The sequence below is a fragment of the Thamnophis sirtalis genome, unplaced genomic scaffold, assembly GCF_051295495.1.
Source record: "Thamnophis sirtalis isolate CommonGarterSnake01/CBP01778 unplaced genomic scaffold, rThaSir2_p1.2 scaffold_3, whole genome shotgun sequence".
In the NCBI taxonomy this organism is placed as follows: Eukaryota; Metazoa; Chordata; class Lepidosauria; order Squamata; family Natricidae; genus Thamnophis; species Thamnophis sirtalis.
Window position 1 is genome coordinate 118,287,463 of NW_028261383.1, and position 23,271 is coordinate 118,310,733.

The 23,271-nt window shown below is 39.3% G+C and overlaps 1 protein-coding gene across 1 annotated transcript in view; it reads left to right on the forward strand.

Moving 5' to 3' along the window:
• Positions 1-21,294, forward strand: part of LOC106537928 (heparan sulfate glucosamine 3-O-sulfotransferase 3A1) — a 90,216-nt gene extending 68,922 nt beyond the window's left edge. Inside the window, 1 exon segment of the mRNA XM_087709817.1 lies at positions 20,233-21,294. Within this exon segment, the coding sequence (XP_087565943.1) occupies positions 20,233-20,851 (619 nt within the window). The 3' untranslated portion in view covers positions 20,852-21,294.
• The last annotated feature ends 1,977 nt before the right edge of the window (positions 21,295-23,271 follow it).

A 23,271-nucleotide genomic window follows, 5' to 3' on the forward strand; every position in this document is an offset into this window, starting at 1 on the left:
GCACACACACCCTCTGAGACAGGAATGACTAGCACATATGTTCGAGGAGAACCTTTACCTTTACTTTTACAGTTAATAAAGTTGCATTTTTTGTTTACTTACTCATCAGATTTGTATACTAACATATTTATATATTTTACTTGTGGAAAACATAGTGCTAGACTAATAATTTCAAGTCTTAATGAAACATTGATGGTATCATAGTGTGTGTGTGTGTGTGTGTTCTTTCATTCCTTCATTCTTTCTTTTTTACATATACATAAAACTTTACTTGACACAATCCAGCCTGTATTGGTTGGCTTATATGGCCATCAAACATCTTTGCAAAGTTGTGAGGATGACTTTAGGATGGTGGACTGAGAGGAACTGGCAAAAAGACATTTGAGGAGAGGCCTTTGCAGTTTATTGGCTTTCCCTCAGATTCTTCTCTGCAGTTTTAGTTCAATATTAAAGTTCAAAACTGAGAGTGAAATACTGTTTCCCCCAAATAAACTAGCTGCAGAAGAGTCAACAAGGTTTCTTGAAGGGTCAGGAGTCAGAAGGTAATGGTTACAAAGAAGGCCATTGTGAATGACCTGCAAATAACACTGTAGGAGCATAATCAGCCATTTATAATCACCGGTTCCAAGATGGGTGGGTGGGGAATCACTTTGCTGATGGCATAACTACAACCTAATTTGGAAAGTTTGGTAGAAAAAAGGATGTTGACTAGTGCAAGAAGCTAAACAGTCTGTTATTAACAGACCAAAGCAATTGAGCTTCTAGTTCTGCCCTTGAGCAATGACTTGTCAATTTTACTCTAAATAAAGTTTTCCTGTGATTGAATTACAGGAAATACATAGGCACGGGAGCTATCCTCTTTATTGCATGGAATATAATCACATCTGCTGATGGGAAGGAGCAGAAATCTGGAGAGGGAATGTGGATACAATGAACTTCTGGCTCTCAGAAAAGAAACTAGTTTGCTGGAGATCATGGTAGTTGACCTGGAGAGGGTGAGCCAGAAAGAAGGGTATTTAGATGAATCTGTCAAAAGCCATCCCACTCTTGGATTTACAGTCACATTGCTGTTTTGAGGAAGGAAGGAAACATTCTAAGGATGAGGAAAATAGATTAGTATTTTCTTTAAAATGAAGCATATCTTGATAGAATTCTTTTGTGAAGTTAGTATGCTTTCTAGAGCAAGGAAGGATAGAAAGCGATTCATTAGGCATATAGAAAAGTTGATTTGTGATAAGCACTTTGACTCTCCAGTGATTTATTTGCCTGTGGGAAAGATTGCTAATAATAAATAGGCTGATAGATTGTGCACTGGGATTGGTAATTGTGTTGTCCTGAATCTAAAATGAAAGTGTCAGGGTAAGATACTAAACATCCAGGGATATCCAAGGTTGAATTCTCTTAAATGCTTTCCTGTTCTACATGCAAAAGTTAGGTGGGGGGGTAGAGGAGAGGTTTCAATTCATGGGTAGGTAAGTGGCATCAGGAGATATAGACTTGCTAGTTCATGGAGGATGTTTTGAGAATAGGCAAGATGAACAAGAGGAGTAATCTTTGCTTGAGCCCAAGTGTGGCCTGAGTGCTAGTGCTTAAAATTCATTAGAACATGCAGTTCCAATGACTTGTAAGAAAAAAAAGTGAGTGAAATTAGAGAGCTTTTGATTCAGCTCAACCGATCTCTAAGGGATGAGGCTGTAAATATTCTGATACAACAAAAAAGTATATAGTGCAACAATATTGCTTAATCTGGTATGCTACTGCATAAGTGTTCCTGTACAGTGCTAGAGGTCTCTTGGCCAGATTAAAGAAACTGAAATGCCCCACAGAATGCAAGTGATGATCAGTGGTGGGTTCTGGATCCCGGTGCAACTGGTACGGCGCAACAGGGCCAGGCATCCACCATATGAACACACGTAGTGCGCGCGCACACATGCACAGTGTGTGCATGCATACTTACCACCCACAATGCTCCAGCTGCTCGGCGGAGTATTGCACAGGTGCTGTATGCTCCGTGCGCATGCGCAGAAGCCCCAAAAACTTCAAGTACACGTAAGGAGCGCAGGCGGGCAGGTGGGCCCTCCGGAGCACCATATCGGAACGGTATCTGGTGATCCCGGCAGGCACCGGTATGCCCTTACCAGGGCGTACCAGTTGTAACCCACCACTGCTGATGACAAACAAAATATAACTAATATCCTGAGAGAACTGTATTTTAAAAGGTTTAACTAAAATAAAACATGCTTGTAATTTGTGATGGAAAGACTGAGAGTGAAGTTTAAATGAATAAAGCCATCAGGAGAGATTTTAAAATCTGGCCCTATCAGGGGAGACATGATAGCAGTGTTTCAATATCTCAGGGGTTGCCACAAAGAAGAGGGAGTCAAACTATTCTCCAAAGCACCTGAGGGCAGAACAAGAAGCAATGGGTGGAAACTAATCAAGGAAAGAAGCAACTTAGAACTGAGAAGAAATTGCCTGACAGTTAGAACAATTAATCAGTGGAACAGCTTGCCTCCAGAAGTTGTGAATGCCCCAACACTGGAAGTCTTTAAGAAGATGTTGGATAGCCATTTGTCTGAAATGGTACAGGGTTTCCTGCCTAGGCAGGGGGTTGGACTAGAAGACCTCCAAGGTCCCTTACAACTCTGCTATTGTATTGTATTGTATTGTATTGGTGATGTTTACATATATTTGGCAAATATTGCAGTATATGGGTCATACCTGTTTTTCAAAAGGCTAACATCCTAATCTTGGGAAGATTCAAGGAAATCTTCTTCCTAGTCTTAATCCACCTAATCTCCAGAGGAAAGTGGATCAGAAAAATGTCCTTCCAGGTTAAAGGTGCCAGGAGAAGACATTTCCAAAGGTAAAGTCACAAAATCCCCAACCCTTTGTATTGTACAAGGAAGCCTACTAAGAACCAATGTAGCCTCTGTAAATATATGTAATTCTGCCACAGAATTTTGCACCTTCTGAAACTTTCAAATAGTCTCCAGAAGCAGTAAATCAAAAGTGATGGGATAAGAACATGAGCAACCAGACCTGCAGCATGCTATTCCACAAAAAGTTTCATCTGGGGCAACAGTAAAAATTGGAGAAAGTTTATCCTGGCCATAGGCTTAATTTACAACTCAATCAGGAAACTCTGATTTTTTTAATGGTTTTAAGTCATGATGTATTTAGGCAAACACCTGAACAAATCTGTGGGATTTCTGTTTTATATCTGTTGATATAAAAAAGTATATACTGTACTGTATATACTGCTCTTTATTAGGATAGATTTATGGCATTTTCACATGAAAATAACCAGCACTTGGAACATCTCAGCTTTCCAAAACTAACCCAGTGGATTTTTGTTTTGGTTTTTTCTGCCTAAAAAGTAAAGGCCAAGCTGATGGATTCTATAATGCTAGATATGGGGAAGTCCAGGAATTTGTCAGCCGCTCAAAATTGTTTATTTGCTGTGAACATCCTGATTGTGATGTATTTCTTCACTAGAAAGGTCACCTTTGGAATGACAGCAGCTGGTTGGATTTCAAAGCAGCACTACTAAGCTACAGCACAGTATTGCTGCTTTATTAAAGTTAATGGGGACAAAATCACCATATGCTTGGCTTTCACATTTCACCCTCTCAGTAAAAGTGTGGCAATGCCTTTGACCTAAAGAGAAACTAGCAGGGCACTTTTTATTCTTGGGAGCTGACACTGTCTTGTCCTCAAAACAGTATTTCAAAAGCTTTATCACCCTTTACATAAGTTTGCATAATGTTTTTTCCTAATAAAGCATGAAGGGAGCCACTGGTGCAGCAGCTGTCTCCTGATGTTAAAGCCCAGTAGGTGGACTCTCAGGAATGCAGTGGAGGGGGTAGAGCCAACCAGCTCAATTCTGCTGTCCTCCTCATATTCCACAGATCCATTTGCAAAGTGGGACTTATGAGCATATGCATGTCAAGTCTGCTCAAGGGTGAGTGAGTAAGGAGAGGTGGTTTTTGGTTACATGCTATTCCACCTTAAAAGAAGTGCCAGAAAAATAGTCATTTCATGACCTTGATATGCTAGAAACTGGGTTCAGTTTCTAACTTTGATCATGACTTTTATACGTTCTCTAGTTACTTGGTCAGCAGAGAGGGATCATTTGCCCCATTCTTCAGGTTGAGGCAGGGGTGGATTCCTGCCAGTTCTAACCTCTTCTATAGAAGAGGTTCCACAAATCTACCATGCTGTTTAGAACTGGTTCTAGCTCCCTCCCCCCGCCCATCCGCACCATGCTTGCCCCGCCCGCCACTCACTTATTGGTTAGCTCACCAATCGTCCCGCCCACCTCTAAGAGTCCTATCTAAACCCTAAAGTCTTAAAGCTGTCAAGTTTGAATATCCCTGGGGTTTCTTTCTAAAGGGTTAGGGGTGCAACTTTTAACTTGACAGCTTTAAGACTTGCACGCTTCAATGTTAGAGTTCCTGAGCCAGCATGTCTGGAGGAGGAATTCTGGGAGTTGAAGTCCACAAGTCTTAAAGCTGTCAAATTTGAACACCCCTGGGTTTTTTTTCTAAAGGCTTAGGGGTGCAAGAGTCTTGTAACCTGACAGCTTTAAGACTTGTGTGCTTTAAATGCCAGAGTTTCTGAGCCAACATTTTGGTTGCTAAGCACCAAGCCACTCCCACTCAGCCATATGGCTGCCAAGCCACTCCCACCCAGTCACATGGCTGGCAAGCCACTCCCACAAAGCAGGCCACAGAAGAGGTTCTAAAAATTTTTGAAACCCACCACTGGGTTGAGGGGACATATGCAGATAACGCCCCCCAAAAAATTAACAAATAAATAATTTTGAGAACCTATGTCTTATGATAGCCCACACTGCATGATTTTCTTGTTTGCCATCCTAAGTGTTCAATCCATCCTTCTGAATTTTCTTTTTGAAGGAAAGACGTATCAGGAAGGCTTTTCATTCCACTTCACTCACTACAGGTGACATTCTAGAATTGCAGAGACCATGTGCTCTAAAGATTGATTTCTTTTGGCATGTCAACCCCACTTGTTAAGAATTTCTGTGATTACAGGCGATGGGCAAAAGATAGGCTAGGCTAGGCCAGGCTAAAATAATCTAAACTTAGTTTAGATTAGTAAACTAAGATAAGATGATCTAAACTAAGATAACCTAAGATAAGATAAAAGCTTTATTGTCATTTTTTACTGTAAGCACACTGGCACACATTAAAAATAAAATTGTGTTGTCTGCTCTCAAAAGAAAGTATATATTTACCAATGGTGGATTTCAAAATTTTTTAGAATCTCTTCTGTACGTATGGCCTGCTTTGTGGGAGTGGCTTGCTGGCCATGTGACTGGGTGGGAGTGGCTTGCCAGCCATGTGACTGGGTGGGAGTGGCTTGCCAGACATGTGACCGAGTGGGAGTGGCTTGGTGCTTAGCAACCAAAATGTTGGCTCAGAAACTCTGGCATTTGAAGCACGCAAGTCTTAAAGCTGTCAAATTACAAGACCCTTGTACCCCTAACACATTAGAAAAAAAAACCCAGGGGTGTTCAAACTTGACAGCTTTAAAACTTGTGAACTTCAACTTCCAGAATTCCTCCTCCCGATCTTCATCTTGATGACGTGTGGATGGGCGGTGGGGGGGGGAGGGATCTGGAACTGGTTCTAAATGGCACTGTAGATTTGTGGAACCTCTTCTATAGAAGGGGTTAGAACTGGCAGGAACCCACCCCTGATATCTACTCATACACATACATAACACACATTGATGCTATATGGAGCAAAACTATGACTGAATCTGGATGTTCTGCTTGGATACTACAAAGCCATTACTGTCCATACACACTCTCCATACATTCCAATATTATGCAACAGTTTTGCTTCTGTTTATACTGAGTATGTGGATCAGAGATCTCTAGCAGCTCATAGCACCCTTTCTTCTTCCTTTTCTAGCCTGCCCGCTTAGCTTTGTCTCTATCTTACTTTGTAATTTAAAAAGGGCTTATAATAGGCATCAGGTTACTTATCAGTAAGGTAAAAGGAGAAGCAAGATCGCAGAGCAGAAAAAGGGAGCGCTTCTGTGATAAGATGTAGCTTGACAGACAGAGCATAGAAACAGATGCCACAAGCTGCCGATGTAATGAGATATATAAACACTGAGACCTGCTGGAATAAACGGAGGCATCCTCTCCCATAAAAATAATGTCTGCTAGAGCTTCAGCCACATCAGTGGAATTTCAGCATCGGTGGTTAGATCTGTTTGATTTTAGAATCGGAAAAAGATGTTTTGCTTAGGAATTTTAATCAGTCAAGTTTTATTTTCCAGCACACACTGTGGCTTTTCAGTTTTTAGCAAGTATTTTAGTTGTTCAAGTCTATGTGACTTGAGGAAGCTATACAGGCAGTCCACTTTATTCTCCCTCAAGCATTTCTCTAGGGCAGGGGTGTCAAACTGTGGCCCTTAGGGTGCTTAGATCTGGCCCATGGGGTCACTCTGGAAACTGTGAGGGACCAGCCCGTTGTGCCTCTGGTAGCAAAAATGGGCTCCTGAGCTCCGTTTCTGGTTCTGATGGTCTCCTGCAATCCTCTGCCAGCAAAAACAGACTCCTGAACTCCGTTTCCAGCTGCATCAGCCTTCTGCAATCCTCTGCCACATGCGGCCCTCCCAAGCTCCATTTTTGCTAGCAGAGGGTTGCAGGAGGCTGATGCAGTTGGAAACGGAGCTTAGGAGCCTGTTTTTGCTGGCAGAGTACTTAGGCTGCCACAGGTGCCCCCAACATGAGTGACATTGAGCAGGCCATGCCAACTCTGGCCACAACCCACCTTGGCTCCTCGAGATTAAACACAACCCTGATGCGGCCCTCAATGAAATCAAATTTGAGACTCCTGCTCTAGGGAAACAAAAATATTTTCCTTTCTCTGTTCCATGTTTATCAAAAGAACCACAAGGTTCCAGGAGCTGTGTCACTATAATAGGCACCAAGGTTGGAAAACAACGCCTCCAAATTTCTTATTTCTCATTTTCTTCAGATTGCCTACAAAAGAACTGTATAATGTAAACAAGATCCAAACTGGAATCCAGCTAGCTATCCACAGGATAGAAGGCTAGAGTCACACTTTATATATATATTAGTTTTGTTAGAATATTTGACTGTTGTTTGTTGAAGTAAGATTTTCATGTGTTAGTAAGCACAGTCATGTTTGTGCAAGTCATGGAATAATGGACAAGTTGCAAAAAGGCAGATTCCCATTGGATATTGAGAACGGAAAGCCCACATCCATACAGGGCTTTATTGCTATTTTCTGAATCGGGGGAGAAGTGGCCATACATAATTGTCTTCCTTGGGCATTTAGAGTTAGGCTGAGCCATTTGCCTTTCAACATTCGATTTCTATGGACAATAAAATTTCCTTTTAAGGTGCCCATCCAAATATTTGATTGCATCCTATCACTCCACTCTTGGAGATGAAACCTAAGAAAATCTTATTATTTCTTCTTAAAGTAAAATTTGTCTAAAGACCACAAGAAAGTACTTTAATATACTAAAGAGTTGTGCTCAGAACTAAAACCTCACACAGCATTGAAAAACAATGAGGTCTCCTAAGGTAACACTACCCAGAGTATTTATTTTATTTATTTAAAGCATTTATATAGCCACCTATCTTCTAATCAACTCTGGGTGGCTGCATCTGGGTGGCAATATCAATATATCAAAATAAATGAAATAATTAATTAGGAGTAAGTCCTATTGAATTAGGGAGTGCATATTTCTGAGTAGAGATGTATATGGGTTATTACTGTTAGAATGCAGTTCAGTTTAGCTATCATTTCTTCTTCTTGCCTGATTTCCCCCCTCTTTTAGCAGAACATTGAGGAGTTGATTCATATAAAACCCTTTCCACTTTTAAATAATAGCAAGGATGTTATTTTTCTGACAAGCATAGTTGATGTGACGTAAGAACTTGATTCTGATTCAAGCATGTATGCTGAAGGCCTTGAGCATAAAGATGTTTTCATTAGAAAAGAGGGGAAAGCATTACTCACTGATGTGTCAAGAATAAGTTGGGCACTTCACTGCAATTCTGTTTTTCATTCAGTGAAAACCACTTTAATTGCTTTCTTCCCAACATATTGCACTATTCTTAAACTCACTCTATGCCCTCCAATAGATGTTTTATTGGCAAAATAGAGATGGGAGAAAAAGCTGAATTTGATTATCGCTCTTTCTTCCAATTTAAGCTAACAAGCTACCATGATCACTCATCAAACTCTCCTAAGAAGTCTGAAGCCAACCCAGAAGCATCCTTGCTTTTGCCAAACTCAGATTACTGAAAACATGCCAAGGCCATCATGAACCAATCAATGTTCCTTTCAGCTGACAAATTGGAGACACAAGGAATGGCATTCAATCAGCGCCCTGTCCCCTGAGCCATCAGAGGTCTGAGCATGGCAAACTCATTGTCTCGCTTCTATTCCACACAAAAATGGAAAGAAAATAAATTGCTAAGACCCAGACCCATCCACAAACCTGTTCATGTTGTGATCATTTGTCTGGTTTGTTTTCTGATAACAAGCCACCAAACTACAGAAACTAAAAGTGAGAAGCTCCTCAAAGTGAAAGCCCTGAAACTGTAAAGTCACATTTGCTCTGTTGCATTTACCTGTCCCTGTGAATAATGATTGGACCAGGTGTTTGCAACTTGTCACTTTTCTCAGTATCTGCAAGCATGGCTGCATGTTGCAACATTGGGAGATGCTTAGGAGGCAGGAGAGATATCTTCCCCACAAATAGAACACTGAAGCTCAGAAGGCAGATTGACTTCAATTTAGGAAGTGGGGTGAGGAAAACACTCTCATTAGTTGGAAAACAAATTGACCTCAAGTTCCACAGAACTGCAATATTGGCATTGCTCAAATAAATCTCAGTGGAGGAAGAAAACTAGCAGGCTTTATGTGATCAAGGCAGCTTTAGAGCCAGTTTCAGACTTCAAGCACAGATTCCTTACACTGCATAGTTTTATTGCTGATAATAAATAAAAGATTGAGCTAAAGACTTGCTGACAATAGGTAAATCTTACGGGATGCTTTGCACAAAAGAGACAAGTACATAAGGTGACAGTTTATTCATTTCTTTTTAAAAGAAATGGGGCCAAGAAGCAAATATGTCTATAAAACCTGATGCTAATTTAGAAACAAAAAATATGATTTAAAAGGAAATGCATCTTGCCATAATGGAAAAAACTATAAATATGTAATCTGTGTTGCCGGTGAAAGTAAGCATATTCAACACTTGCACTTCCCTTTTTATGGTTCTTTAAGTTTAAGTCAGATTTGAATGGGACAAATATGATTTTTTTTAGCTGTAGGGGAATGTCCTAGAGCAACCTTTCAAATAAACAAGTTCCTGAAGCTTAGGGCAGATATAGCAATAGCCCTTAGACTTTTATATCGCTTCATGGTACTTTACATCCCTCTCTAAGCAGTTTACAGAGTCAGCAGATTGCCCCCAACAATCTGTGTCCTCATTTTACTGATTTTGGAAGGAAAAAAGGTTGAGTCAACCTTGAGCCGGTGAGGATCAAACTCCTGGCAATCAGCAGAGTTAACCCATAATATTGCATTCTAACCACTGCGCCACCACAGTTCTTGCCATCATCTGTTTCACTTTATCCAGTTCCTTGCATGCACTAGTTAGTTTGCAAAGTTGGTGGAAGAGGAGGCAAGCATCCCCCTTCCCTAAGGAGGTTGGACTCTCTACCCCACAATAAAGATTATTGGGGATGGAGGAGAATCAAACAGAGTGTTCCAAAATCTTTCCCAACCTGCACACATTTCAAATAGAAACCAACCCCCTATTTTTCTGCAATAGCCATATTGGCTAGGAAATTTTAGAAGTTGAAATCCACTTTCAACTTCTAAAGTGTAGCGTGTAGCCAGATTTGAGAAAGCTATGTTAGATGATATCTAGCCATGGTCCATTTTGCATTTCTAGCACTTCTATGCTGAATTGGATCAAATTAATCCTTTAATCTGGTCTTTGACCAACTACTTTGAATAATATGAGTCCCTCCACACACCTTTACCTCAGCGTCTGCTTTTGTTATTCAGTGCCTACTTGAATCATTCTAATAGAATACCAAATGAGATTGTGCCAGTTACTGGAACTAACACAGGGACCAGTTTGCAAATGTAAATGTAAATTCAAATCCCAGTTTGCACTTTACTCTGACCTGAGGGGAAAAAATGCTGTTAAAGAACTACTGTTGAATAGTACCCAGCAAGTGAGAGATCTAAATGGACTGCAAAGTCACTCAAGATGTGAAACCTCCCTGACTAAAAACCACAGGCATTTTGTGGAGTTGTGAGGAAGCCTAAAGAAACAGGCTGAAACTTCTTCCAGGGTATGGAAAAACACTGCTGTGACTGCTTGCCTGCTGGATGCTCCAGCAAAGAAATCTGTATTGATCTTAACAAGGGATGTGATATATGAGCAAAGAGGTCAGAGGGAGCCATTTTGGCCATTTGTTGTTGTTTTTTTAACGATGTACTGTTTTATGTGTGTATTTTTTGTCTTGTACTCCCCTCCCCCTTGGATTGTGAGCCGCCCTGAGTCCCCCCAGGGAAAAGGGCGGCATATAAATAAAGTAATCCTAATCCTAATCCTAATCCTAATTTTCTTTCAGGGTAAACATGGGGCAACTTCAGGCATAAATGCTTTCTTCTTACAGCCCTGTTGCAAAATTGGATATGACTTTGGAAATCAATGCTCCACAAAGAAGAGATGTGGTTTTCCAAAAAAGCCATTAGATTTAATTTTACTGGTTCAGCATGCGACGGTTGACTGTATCGAACCAATTTCAGTTCACTCACTACCCACCAGAGAGATTGATTGGAACCACCAACAGCTGTTTTTAAAGATGGGTTTCCATACTGCTTGAAGCGTTGAATAGATTAAGATGGGGCCCTAATTTCCCTCAAATCATCACTTTAAGGCAGTGTTCCCGTGCACACACTTCCATTATATTTCTTCAGGAACTTTCAGCAAAGTGTGTTTAGAATGTGACAGTGGATTGTGGCCATAACCACCAGATGTGGTCAGTTCCACTAGGGTGGCAAGCTGACTTAAAAGCAAACCATGTTGCCATAAGAAACCTTCTCCTGGAGGCAATTTCCTGATTTAGGTCTTATTACTTTTGGAACTGTCTTTAGGCCAGTGTCTTGCTGTGCATTTTGGGATTCATCATAGCAAATGCCACATTTGCCCCAGCCTAGCCAAAAATTATCATATCAAGTTCTGTTCCTTTTACCAAATAGAGTGACAGTTGTCTTAATGCACAGTAGACTGTTTGTATGAAATTTTCAAACAGGAAGACACAATGTCATTAAATACCAGAGGTGAAAAGGCTGCAAAATTTATTACACAGAAATGGACTTTCATATTCCTCCCAATTAATCCTAAACCTTAGGGAACCAACATATATTTTTCTTTCATAAATTGTTTGAGTGGAGATTTGGTTCAGGCTTATTCTGGAAAGCATATGATGCAGTTCAAAAAGAGAATAATAGGCTGGTTTTCTAACCTTCAGCTACATCACTCTTGGAGTACTTCCTTTTTTCCTTTTCTTTTTTTATCTGCGAATATTTTCATTTTTATTTTACTGTCAATCAACTTGCCAGCTGTCAGTGTTGGAAAAAGCTTAATGAATACTAATAATTAATAACAAATTAATACTACCATTACTAATTATGAATGAATAGAGCACATATGCAGTTAGTAACAGATTATAGTTGCAATGTTTCCTAATATTGGTTAGCACACTCAGGAAACTGGATCAGGGATATAATTGTTAATTACATAACTTAGGTTGTTCACTTGGATTCAGGCATTTCTCTGTGGAGGGAAACTGCCTTTTTTAAACAATCCTTTACAAATAATGATTTGGGATTCATTTGAAAAGGCTAATAAGATCAAAGCTAGGATACCACTGTCTTGGTGTTGCCATCCCCCCCCTTTTTTTAAAATCAGTTTTATTAAACTTTACAGTTGTACAGATCAAATACAATACAAACTACAACAAATAAAAAATAGAAAAAAATCAAAAGTACACAATAGAAAAAAGGAAGAAAAAGAACAATGTAAATGAAAGAATAGAAAAGATTACAATATAACAAAAAATAAATATTCCCCCTTCATCTGAAAAAGAATTCTCAGATCCTTAAATCCACATCACCCAGTCTGGGATAATAAAGAAAATGTCAATTTATTGATTATAGAATAACATCAACTATTTTAATCCTGATCAAATAAATCCACATTATATTCTCTCCCTTTGCTTTTTACAATTTTTATCTTTAATCTCTTCAAACAATGTCCTAAATCTTTATATCTATTCTTTTCACCAAGTCTTTCAAACTTTAACAGGTCTCCTTTGTATATCCAATATAGGAAAATTATCCAAGTCACTCTCCCTTTTAAGTATTACTGAGTCTAAGACAGAGTCTTATTTCCTTTTGCTCCCCGAAATAAGCATTATTGGCTCATTGGCCTTATTTTTGAGTAGGTCTTATTATTTTTGAAGTGCAGGAGGCAGTGAGTGTAGTCATCTCATGGCTGCTGGTGTGTTGCAATATTTTCCGGGATGGCTTCTTTTCGGGGGGGGGGGGGTATTTTACCGCATGCGCTCAAATGCCTGATTGGGCTTACTATCCAGGGATGTCTTATTTTTGGGGAAACATGGTAAAATATCAGCCAATGTAAAGTTCCAGCTTAAAAAAACACAGCTATTTTTACAAGGGAAGGATCTATTCTATTAATTTAAAAATCCCATTTCAAGTCAATCCTTAGTATATTTATAACTGTTCAGAAATAACACTCCAATCACCCTTTTGCCATTTATTTCACATTTCTAAGTCCTTTAAGTTACACTTAATTTTTTTTTTGTTTAGGATTGAAGGAGATTCACCCAATAAATGCCATCAACTTTGTTATTGCAAATGTTAATATTTAAAAATCAATAAAAAGTAATTCAAAAAGTGATTAAGAAATTAGGCTTAGCCATGCTTTATGTCCACATATGCCACATTACAATGCTGAGCATAAATGAAATACCTCAACCCAGCCACTCAATTTACCAGCGACAATAAACTTCAGTTCTTGCAGTCTGCTCATGAGAGCTGCTTGGACTATATGTGGGCAATCCCACAATCTCTCTTTCTCTGGACAGATTTTGACATCTAGGATCTGTCCTCTGGTCAGTGTTCTCATCTACTGTCCTTTATTTAGCTCACTATGTCCTTACAGGTAGTCTAAGAGAATTTCTCTTTTTTCTAAGTGCTGTCATAAGTCATAGTGACCATAATAATTGTAGGTTGACTCAGTACAGATATCTTAGTTTCAGAAGTTTTCTCCCAAAATATCTGTAGAGTCCAGTAAAAAACAAGATGGAGACTGCATTGGTTTAATTGTAACTTCAGTATTTTTTATGTGTATGGCACATGAAAAAAATAGATAGAACTTTCATTTCACTGAGTTATTTGTGAACTTGACTTTGTTTTTTAATCACATGCTATAAACACCGCTGCTTCCCTGAGACCTCAAATCTTGTTTCATTTGCTTGGTACAGTCAGCTCAATGAATGTAATAGTATATAAAGGACCATACAGGTTGCATGATTTATCTTCTGATTTTCCTGGATTTTTCTTTAATGATGATGATGTACCATTAGCCCCATCAAAAGGGGAGGCAATAGGAACATAATAGTTTATAAAGGTGGAGGAGTGGAGATCAATGAGAAGATCCACACCCTCTACCTTGGCTGCGCAGAGCCCAGTCGGATCAGTTCTTAGAAATACTTTTTTTTCCTTATCCACAGAGTTGAAATGGGAATACAGTTTCAAATGAGATCACTGAATGAAATAATGTGACATCTGTGACATTTGTTTATGTTTAAACAAGGATAGAATTGCACTGTAATTATATATGTCTGTGGTTCTGTGTGGTTTTGTTTGCATGTCTATGCAAATGCTCTCTCTCCCTCTCCCCCCCTCTCTCTCACACACACACTCTGAGAGAGAGAGAGGGAGAGAGAGAGGGAGAGAGAAAGACATGGAATTTTCTAATGGTTAGTTTATATGCAACCAGCCATCATAATATGTGGGAATCATCTTCAGATATTTGCCCAGACAGCCATCTGCCTATCTATTTAGCAACTGAAAAATCCTTTGATTTCCTCTCCTAAATAGACACTATACTCTTGGCATTTATGTGTGTTACTTGCAATGTATATTACGCACAAATGAACAAATTCTGGAAGCAGCGAAGCCTGTGAGGTAATAGCAAAGGCACCGGGGAGCCATGATCCATAGTGAATTGAAGCTTTCATCAGACCTGCCCACCTCCGCCCCCTTTTTTCCGTCCTTTTTGGAGCATTGTTGACTCACAGTGTTGATTGGGAACATGTTTTCATTTTACTTCCTCCTGCCCACATATGCAAAAAAATAGCAATCCCACCACCTTGATAACTCTGCATTAACAAACAGCTTTCATATTTAACACACTGTCATCTGAGCAGCAAAGCATCTCCTGAAAAACCACACCTAACTAACTACATGATATCTGGTGAGGTTGCTTTCTGGAGAGTTCTGTTGTGTACACTTTCCTGGCAGAAAATGGAAACTGGAAGGATCAAAAAGAAGTTGTTTTAGTCAAAGAGTAACTAGCAATAATGTCATGCATGTCATAACTCGGTCTAATAATCATACCACTCAATCATTGTCTTGACTCTACAGTATAAAGCTCTAGCTGACTGAACTATATGTCATGAAATAAGGGGCTGGGGAAGAACCTTGTTTCATTGTCCTCCATGGAGATGTATACCCAGGAAATAAACTCTGCACTGTGGATGCCCTGCTCTTCTTTGCATTCCATAGAGCCATAATGGTGAACATATGGCATGTGTGCCACTTTGGGCATGTGGAGCCATGTCACCTGGCTCTCCTGTTTCTCTTCTGGGTTTCTGGCGTGCATGTGTGTGCAATGATCAGCTGGCCTTCTTGTGTGCAGCGATGCTGGATACTGAAGAGCTGGCTTTCTGCTTTTCCTGCATAAGCATGTGCACTGGGCAGCTGATCATTGTGCACGCATGTGTGCCAGAAACCTGGAAGACTAGTTGGCTGATGCGCATGCGCACATTGGAAACTAGAAGTTCATTCTTGGGTGTGTGCATGCACCCTGGGCAGCTCCTCTTCTGGGTTGCAGCCCAGATGAGCACGTGGGCTTGTTTTCGGCACTTGGTGTTGAAAAGGTTCGCCATCACTGTCATAGGGCAACCAAATGTTTAACCAGCCACACTAGCCAAAAAATCCTTGGAGCCTTTTGAGATGGATTACTCCACTCCTGCAGAAAACAATAGTCACTGCAAGCCTAAATCTCAGTAAAATGGTATGTCCAGAGAGCAGATGCAAAATTTCTCACTTTTGGAACATCGTCTTCCTGTCCAATGGACAAAATCAAATCCAGAACTTGACCTGCCACATAAAATAAAATAAAATAAAACCTTATTCTGTGACTTACTAGCTTCTTTTCTCTATAGGATGGTTATAAGAAATACAAAAAGTCACAGTTGTCTTCTGCAAGAAGTTTAGTGTTGATGTCAAGAGCCACGACAGCCCCAGTATGCCAGGTATTACCTGTATGGTGATCTGAAAGTATACTGTCCTTGATTAGATTCTAAAATTGGACCAATGAATTTGCTTAACTTCCTTTAAAAATTTATTTTAAAAAATAAATTAATAAATCCATTCTAAAAATCTCACATATTTTTGTAAGAGTTAAGCTACCCAGGAACATTTGCAGAGTTTAGTATTTTGCATTTTTCTTTAGTCCCTTGGAGTACCAGGAAATAATTATTATGATGAATGTTTCCGAATTTATAGGGAGTAAATATTTCTAATTGTCTACTGGATTAACATAAATATTAAAAGGTAGTTAAAATGCTTATGCAACTTTGGGAAAGAAGCTGGAAAGAACAAAAGTTATTAAAATAAGAGTCATTCAAAGACTGCTACATATCTTGATTGATACATTTAAGTTTTTAAAATTCAAATTTCAAACAGTTAAACCATTTTATATATAAATGCATATCAGTCCTCCAGAGTTGACATTTTAGGGGTTTCTTGTCTTTCCACATTAACAGGTATTTGGCCCTACAGCACAGATTTATTGATGCAATGTTTTTACTAATCTGCGAACTAGTCCATGCTATGTTAGCTCTACTCCTAACAGTTATCATTCTTGGGTTTGTATATGGCCCCACACTTTTTCTACACAGTATTTGCTTGTGTCATTTCTACCTACTCATTCATGTCATCAAACAGAATTATTTCCCCTGGATTGCATACCTTCATTCTGCATACCTTCAGAATGCTGCACAATTTTCCACCAAATTCATATTTAGTTCATCTATTATTTATTTATATTTCATATTTCTAAACTGCTCTTCTCCCTCATTACCATCATTTACTGCACCTTAACATGTAGATATCATCTACCTATGGGTTTGTACTTTTAAGTGCACCCACAGCAACTTAGTGGACATCAATTAATTCTTTCTAACATACTTTGTAGCTCTTTCATTGATAAGGAAACCTATAGCTTAATTTTCCTCTATCCCTCATGGCCACGCCACCTTCATTCAGTTCTATTGTTTCATTCCCTCTCATTTAGTTCCACAGACATATCCCTTTTTATTTTTATTTCATTAATTTCTTGACTTTTTAAGTTAGTCTTATTTATAATCCAAGTTACAATCTTCAGTATGAAGTGGCTGATACCAGATGCCCCCATCGATATCGACTTCCAGAGAAATGTGAAAAACTAAAGGATGATTGTGTTCCAGATCATGTGTTGGCTGTGAATGAGGATGTTTCTTGAAATGTGAATCAAAACACTTTTCCCTGCTCCTATTTCTAATCTGAATATGTGTCAACATATAACATCTTTGGCTTGATAGTGACAGGCCAACAGCAAATGCTCCATAAGTACCATCCTTTTAATCAGCAAAACTGCAGAAATTAATATCTGAAACTATGGTGTGGTTTATACATGTTGTTTGTTTTGTTTCCACAAATGAGACCTCAGCTGTTGGAACTTGGCAACTTGAACAGAGAACTGAGTGTCATTCTGTAGACGGCAACTTCTACCAGAAGAGTGTGTGTGTGTTTGTGTGTGTGTTGGCATTTACTCTGGCACATACTTAATGGCAAAAAACCCAACCTCTGAGAATTGTGGCTAGGTTAAGGATAAAGCAACTAAAGATCAGAAAAACAACCACTATATATCCATTTGTGAGTGCATTCAAAAATGGGCCTGCTGCTGCACCAGTATGCGATGATATGTCATTCTTTGTTCAGTGTGCCCAAGGGCATCCACATGGAAGCTAAATCTGTGCTGTTTACAAGATTGCCTACTGCTGCTCTTTTCTTCGTCAGCTGAAAAGTCTATAGACAATTTTCCATTCAGTAAATCACCATCAGCCACTGCAGAACAACAAACAAATAAAAAGTCCCCAGCATCGGGAAGAGAAATGGAAGGTGTTAAGTTAAGAGGAACTATCATATTGTATGCTGCTGCTGTGTGTGTATATACTACACCTAGCTTGCTGAATGTGTGCCCTTGGGTATTAATGGGTAATACCCATTCCAGAACTAAACTATACATACTGTATGCCCTGGATAACAAATCCATAATCCATTGGGAAGATACATAAATTTGCTATTTCCATGAAGTTCGTCCTTGTGGAATGAAGATGGTCAGGTTGGTCATCAATATCTTTTAGTGCTAGGTTAGTAAACAAGTTCATTGGATGTGACTGATGGACCAACTCAAAGCTTTCACTTTTTTTTTTGGCCCTAGAAGTCGTCCAGATCAGGAAATAGATTTCACAAGAAAACTAGTACTATACTTTATTGTGAAAGGCTATGGTAACAAAATTCTACAAGTGATTCTATTTTCTCTTCCTTTCCTCTTATACCCTAGGGCTGGGACAGCACATGTGCCCAAAGTGGCATGTGGAACCATGTTGCCTGGCACATGCAGCAGCATCCGTTCCTCTTTTGGGTTTCTGGTGTGCATGTGCACATGATGATCAGCTGGCCATCGTGTGTGCGGCAGTGCCGGAAACTGGAAGAGCTGGTCTTCTGTTTTCCAGCATGAACATGGGCGCTGGCCAGTTGATCATCGCATGTGCATACGCACCAGTAACTGAAAAGACTAGCTGGCTGGCATGCATGCTCACACTGGAAACCAGAAGTTCATTTTCTGGTGCACACATGCTCCCTGGGCAGCTTCTCTTCTAAATTGTGGCCCAAATGAATGTGCATGCACGTGTGCCATGGTTTGCCATGAATGCCCTAGTTACTCAGGAGGATAGCCAGCCTAAGTCTGTTTCTAATACTTTTCTCCATGCTTTGGACCCAAAGCATGCTTATGCACCTGTTTAATGGATTCTAGATAGTTTTTCCAAGGTCATCTCCATGGCTTCCCACAGTCTCATGTAGAAGCTTCAGATGCCTGCTGGTCTCACATCTAACTATTTAAAGAACACCTAGTGCTTAATACACAATCAACAGTTTATACACAGTTACATTATATAGTGAAAGCTCTGTATAATGTAATTGTGTATAAATCTATTCAACATATAAGTATGTCATTACATTGTTTGAAAGTAGTGCTTGTAGGACAGACTCTTGTCAAATAGGGGATGATCCTCACTATGTGAAATATTGGTGCAAGCTTCAATATTATAAGTTGAGTTTTGAAAGACCCAAGTGAACATGGATTTCAACATTGAATGCTGAATTAATAGATGCAGTCCAAAAAATACTCCTCTTTAAGGAGTTGTCTTCCTTAAATAAGTAATTAAGCCAATGCATCCTCCACTGGACTACAAACATTAAAATAACAAACGCCCATTTGTTTGGGCAAATAGCATTTCAAAATTGCTGTTGCCGAAATATTTTTGTAGCCCTGATCATTTTTAGTGGCATTTTTTCCCAATTAAATCCAGATGTCACCAGTCCACACAGCCTTATGTCTATGGAAGATGCCCAAGTCATTAGTCAATCTCTCCAGGGTTGTGGCATAACATTCCTAGTGGCTCCCAACAATATAGAGTCAGTGGTTTCAGTCTGCCAACAAGCCGAATGTTCATTTCTTCAGAGTGTGAAACAGATCATCGTGCAGCCAAAATGCCAGCTAGAACGTTCAATTCTTCACGTAAATCCACTTGTAAACATAACCGTTCTTTGCTATTTACTATGTAAATAGTTCTTATTCATAAGAGTACATAATATTCAACCTCCTGTATCTGACCTTAGGGTAAATTTTCTGGGGAAATCTGATTTGGAGGAGCTGAATTATGGTGGACCTATTTGGGGGGGGTGAACTTTATTTTTAACAGGTGACAGTTGTAGATCTTTTTCTTAAACAAATGGTCCTACCAATGCTTAGCCTCATGAGTTTATGAAACCAATGCTAGATAGCATGGTGAGATAAAGGCATTGCCTGTATAATCTTATATAATTTTGAAATGAGATGGGACCTTTTGATATAGTAATGTATAATTGAATAGTAAATATAGGAAAATAATAACTCACAAGACTTTTGCACTAGAATAATTTTCATATGCACCTTTTTTCTAGAGATCATTTAAATGTTTTAAAAGTCCTTCCTTCTATTCTCTCAAATTTGTAAACTAATGAATGTGATGTGGAAGTGACCAGAATGCTGAATTTGGATGTTATTCTCAAAGGCACATTCAATTAGAAAAACCATTTAGTGTTCCTGACTTAGGCCTAATCTATATAGATACCAATTGGTCTGCCAGTTACCAATATTTCCATGTTACAGAACAAATAAGAATTTCAACTTTCCATGTATTATCTTGTCTGATACAATATTTGTTGATAAGATATTGTATCACTCACTAACTTTTGGTTGGTTGAACTCAAAAAGCTAAGTGGAATCTGACCTAAGACACCATCAGAATGTACTGGGCTTTAAGAATTAATCTCAACTCAAAAGACACCTTATGCATTAAAAAAAAACACCTTGTGCTCAAATGTTTTAAAATTTCTCCCATAGATGACATCCCGTTTATGAGTTCCATTATTTTCTATGATTGAGCTGAAGATAGACATGTACAAATGTGCAGCTCTGCAAATTCTCTCTTCTATTTTTCATTAGGGAACTGATGCCAAGGACTCTTGATGGCCAGATCACCATGGAGAAGACGCCCAGCTACTTTGTCACTAAGGAAGCACCAGCTCGCATCTCCTCTATGTCAAAGGACACCAAGCTCATTGTGGTGGTGAGAGACCCGGTCACCCGAGCCATTTCTGACTACACACAAACCCTTTCCAAGAAGCCAGACATCCCGTCCTTTGAGAGCCTGACCTTCAAAAACAGGACTACGGGCCTGATTGATACCTCCTGGAGTGCCATCCAGATTGGCATTTATGCCAAGCACCTAGAAAATTGGCTCCTGTACTTCCCGCTTGGGCAAATCCTTTTTGTCAGTGGGGAGAGACTGATCAGTGATCCAGCAGGCGAGTTGGGCCGCGTCCAGGACTTTCTGGGCCTCAAGAGGATCATCACAGATAAACATTTCTACTTCAACAAAACCAAGGGGTTCCCATGCCTGAAAAAGGCTGAAGGCAGCAGCAAGCCCCACTGCCTGGGCAAGACGAAAGGACGGACCCATCCCGACATTGACCAGAAAGTAATACAAAGGCTGCGAGAATTCTATCGGCCCTTCAACATGAAGTTCTACCAGATGACTGGCCATGACTTTGGCTGGGATTAAGGCTGGAAAAATAGTAATTTAATCATATTAAAAGGAAAAATATATTTTTGTACATATCAATAGAGATGGAAATCTAATATTTGTGCTAAAGTCTAGTGATTCCAATTAATATTTTTGTTTTAATGCAAACATATACTTACTTCTTTTGTTAATCAAGATTTATGATATCCAGTTCCACAAATCCAGAAGACTGCCACTTAACTTATGGATAGGACTGTTGATTATGAGACCTCACAGAGACAGAGATGATTATTTTCAATATGTTATTTTTGGAGTTTTTATAAAATAATTTGGTGCCTCAGTCTGTGGATTCTAGTATCAGTGCCCAGATGTTTTTTTTAAAATCAGCTTTAGTTGGTCATGTTGGTAACAAAATAATCAGGATTGAAAGACATTTTTTCCCAATTTGATCTATTCTACTTGGTCAATTCATATAAGTTAGATTTAGAGAGCCAAGGTGGCGCAGTGGTTAAATGCAGCACTGCAGGCTACTGCTAGATCAGCAGGTCAGCGGTTCAAATCTCACCGGCTCAGGGTTGACTCAGCCTTCCATCCTTCCGAGGTGGGTAAAATGAGGACCCAGATTGTTGGGGGCAATATGCTGACTCTCTGTAAACCGCTTAGAGAGGCCTGAAAGGCCTATGAAGCGGTATATAAGTCTACTGCTATTGCTATTGCTACTGCTATATTCTGCATTGCTAGTGGCTGAAAGCCACTTTTAAATGAATTTCAGGGTTAAAAAAAAGTCACTAAACATTTCAATTCTTTGTACACATTACAAAATTATTTTTGCACTTGATCCTCATCTGACTTAATAAGGACATTAGGACAGCAGCCTCGGTCTGGCATGAAATCAGATTTTATTCAAAGCTGCGAGGAACAGAAGATAACATTTTAGCTCTGCTGAAACTTTCTAATTTCCTACTAAGTAAGGATGCTTTTTCTGTTTGTATTACTAAAGCTAATATACACCCTTGAGATCGGGTCATTAGGCATTTACTGAAGAGTGATGTGACGCCTTGTCCAAACATGTGACCCCCCCAAATCTAGATGTTTTCTCAAAGAAGATCCAATATCCAATTAAGATAAAATATCTTCATTATAGTTTGAAAGGCATTTCAAAGCCTTATTCGTCCACCCCCGACTCACCCACCTGTTGTCTTCATAAAGCCTTATATTGGCTCAGATTTCCCTGCCCACAGTCGAGTGACAGATGGGCTGAGTTGATGAGTCAACAGTAGGGAAAAAAAGAAAGCCAAGTCATTTTCCCTGTCATCTCTCCCACTTAAACTCAAGAGGTCATTGGGTCATCAGTCACTACCTCCAACCAACCAGGATAGCTTTCCCTGTTGGCTCAGAATGTCCAACTCTCATTTTTTTCCTGAAATTGTGCCATACAACATTTGAGTAAATATTTTATAGCTACCCCAACAAAGAAGGGAAAATATTTTGTTGTATCTCCAACTTTTATGTCTTAGGTATTTCTGAGTTCATGATTCATTCCAAATACAGTTATCACCTACTGGAACAGCTGTTGTGCCTGTGACTCTAAAAGACAGAACACTAGCAGCAGCAATATGGACACAACCTCTATTATGTTGGATTTTTTGAGCTCAAACGTCTCTAAAATATATGCCACACTGCAACCATTCTAAGCATTAGGAACCACAACACTGTTTAATCTATGGTTCATCCTACAGTGTCCTCCCCCCCGCCTCAAGCCCCACCACCATCACCATTGGAGCAATGAAATTATTCTCAATTAAAATGTACGCCATACAAGGGATAATATGAGTTTGCAATTGATCTGGCACTTCTATACCAAATCCTAGACAATTTTTTGCTGACATGACAATCTACAGTAATTACAGATCTAGAATAATTTATTGTCTCATTGTCTCTGTGAATATTTGTACCATTGCACCTTTCCACATAGAATGGTGCATCTTTTGATATTTCTGTCAGGTTCATAGTTGCACTTGTAAAGCCAAACTAGAAGTGACAGTGGCTGATACATGTCTTATTCCATTTCTATCACTTCACTGCTAAAGTAAATGCTGAAGAAACACTCTAAATATTCCTGTCTCCAACACCTTATTTCTCACCAGTCTATTGCTCCAGACTGTTTTCTTTCACCTCATAGTTGAAACTGGAAAGGCTTAAAAGTTGATGGAAAGAACTTGCAGCAAAGTAAAGTGCAGATTAGACTATTTGATTATTTGATTATTAAAATAACATGTACCACATTCTGAAAGCAAATGACCAACAGACACTCCACTTCATCTAGCTAAGCCTTAATTTTTTTTCAAGTGTGTCTCACTTTTGTTAAAAATTCAGTGATGTGAATCAAGTGAGCATGTGTAGCTCTCATGCTTGCATAGCATATCCCAGAAAAACAATTTAGTGTCATAATGAAATAT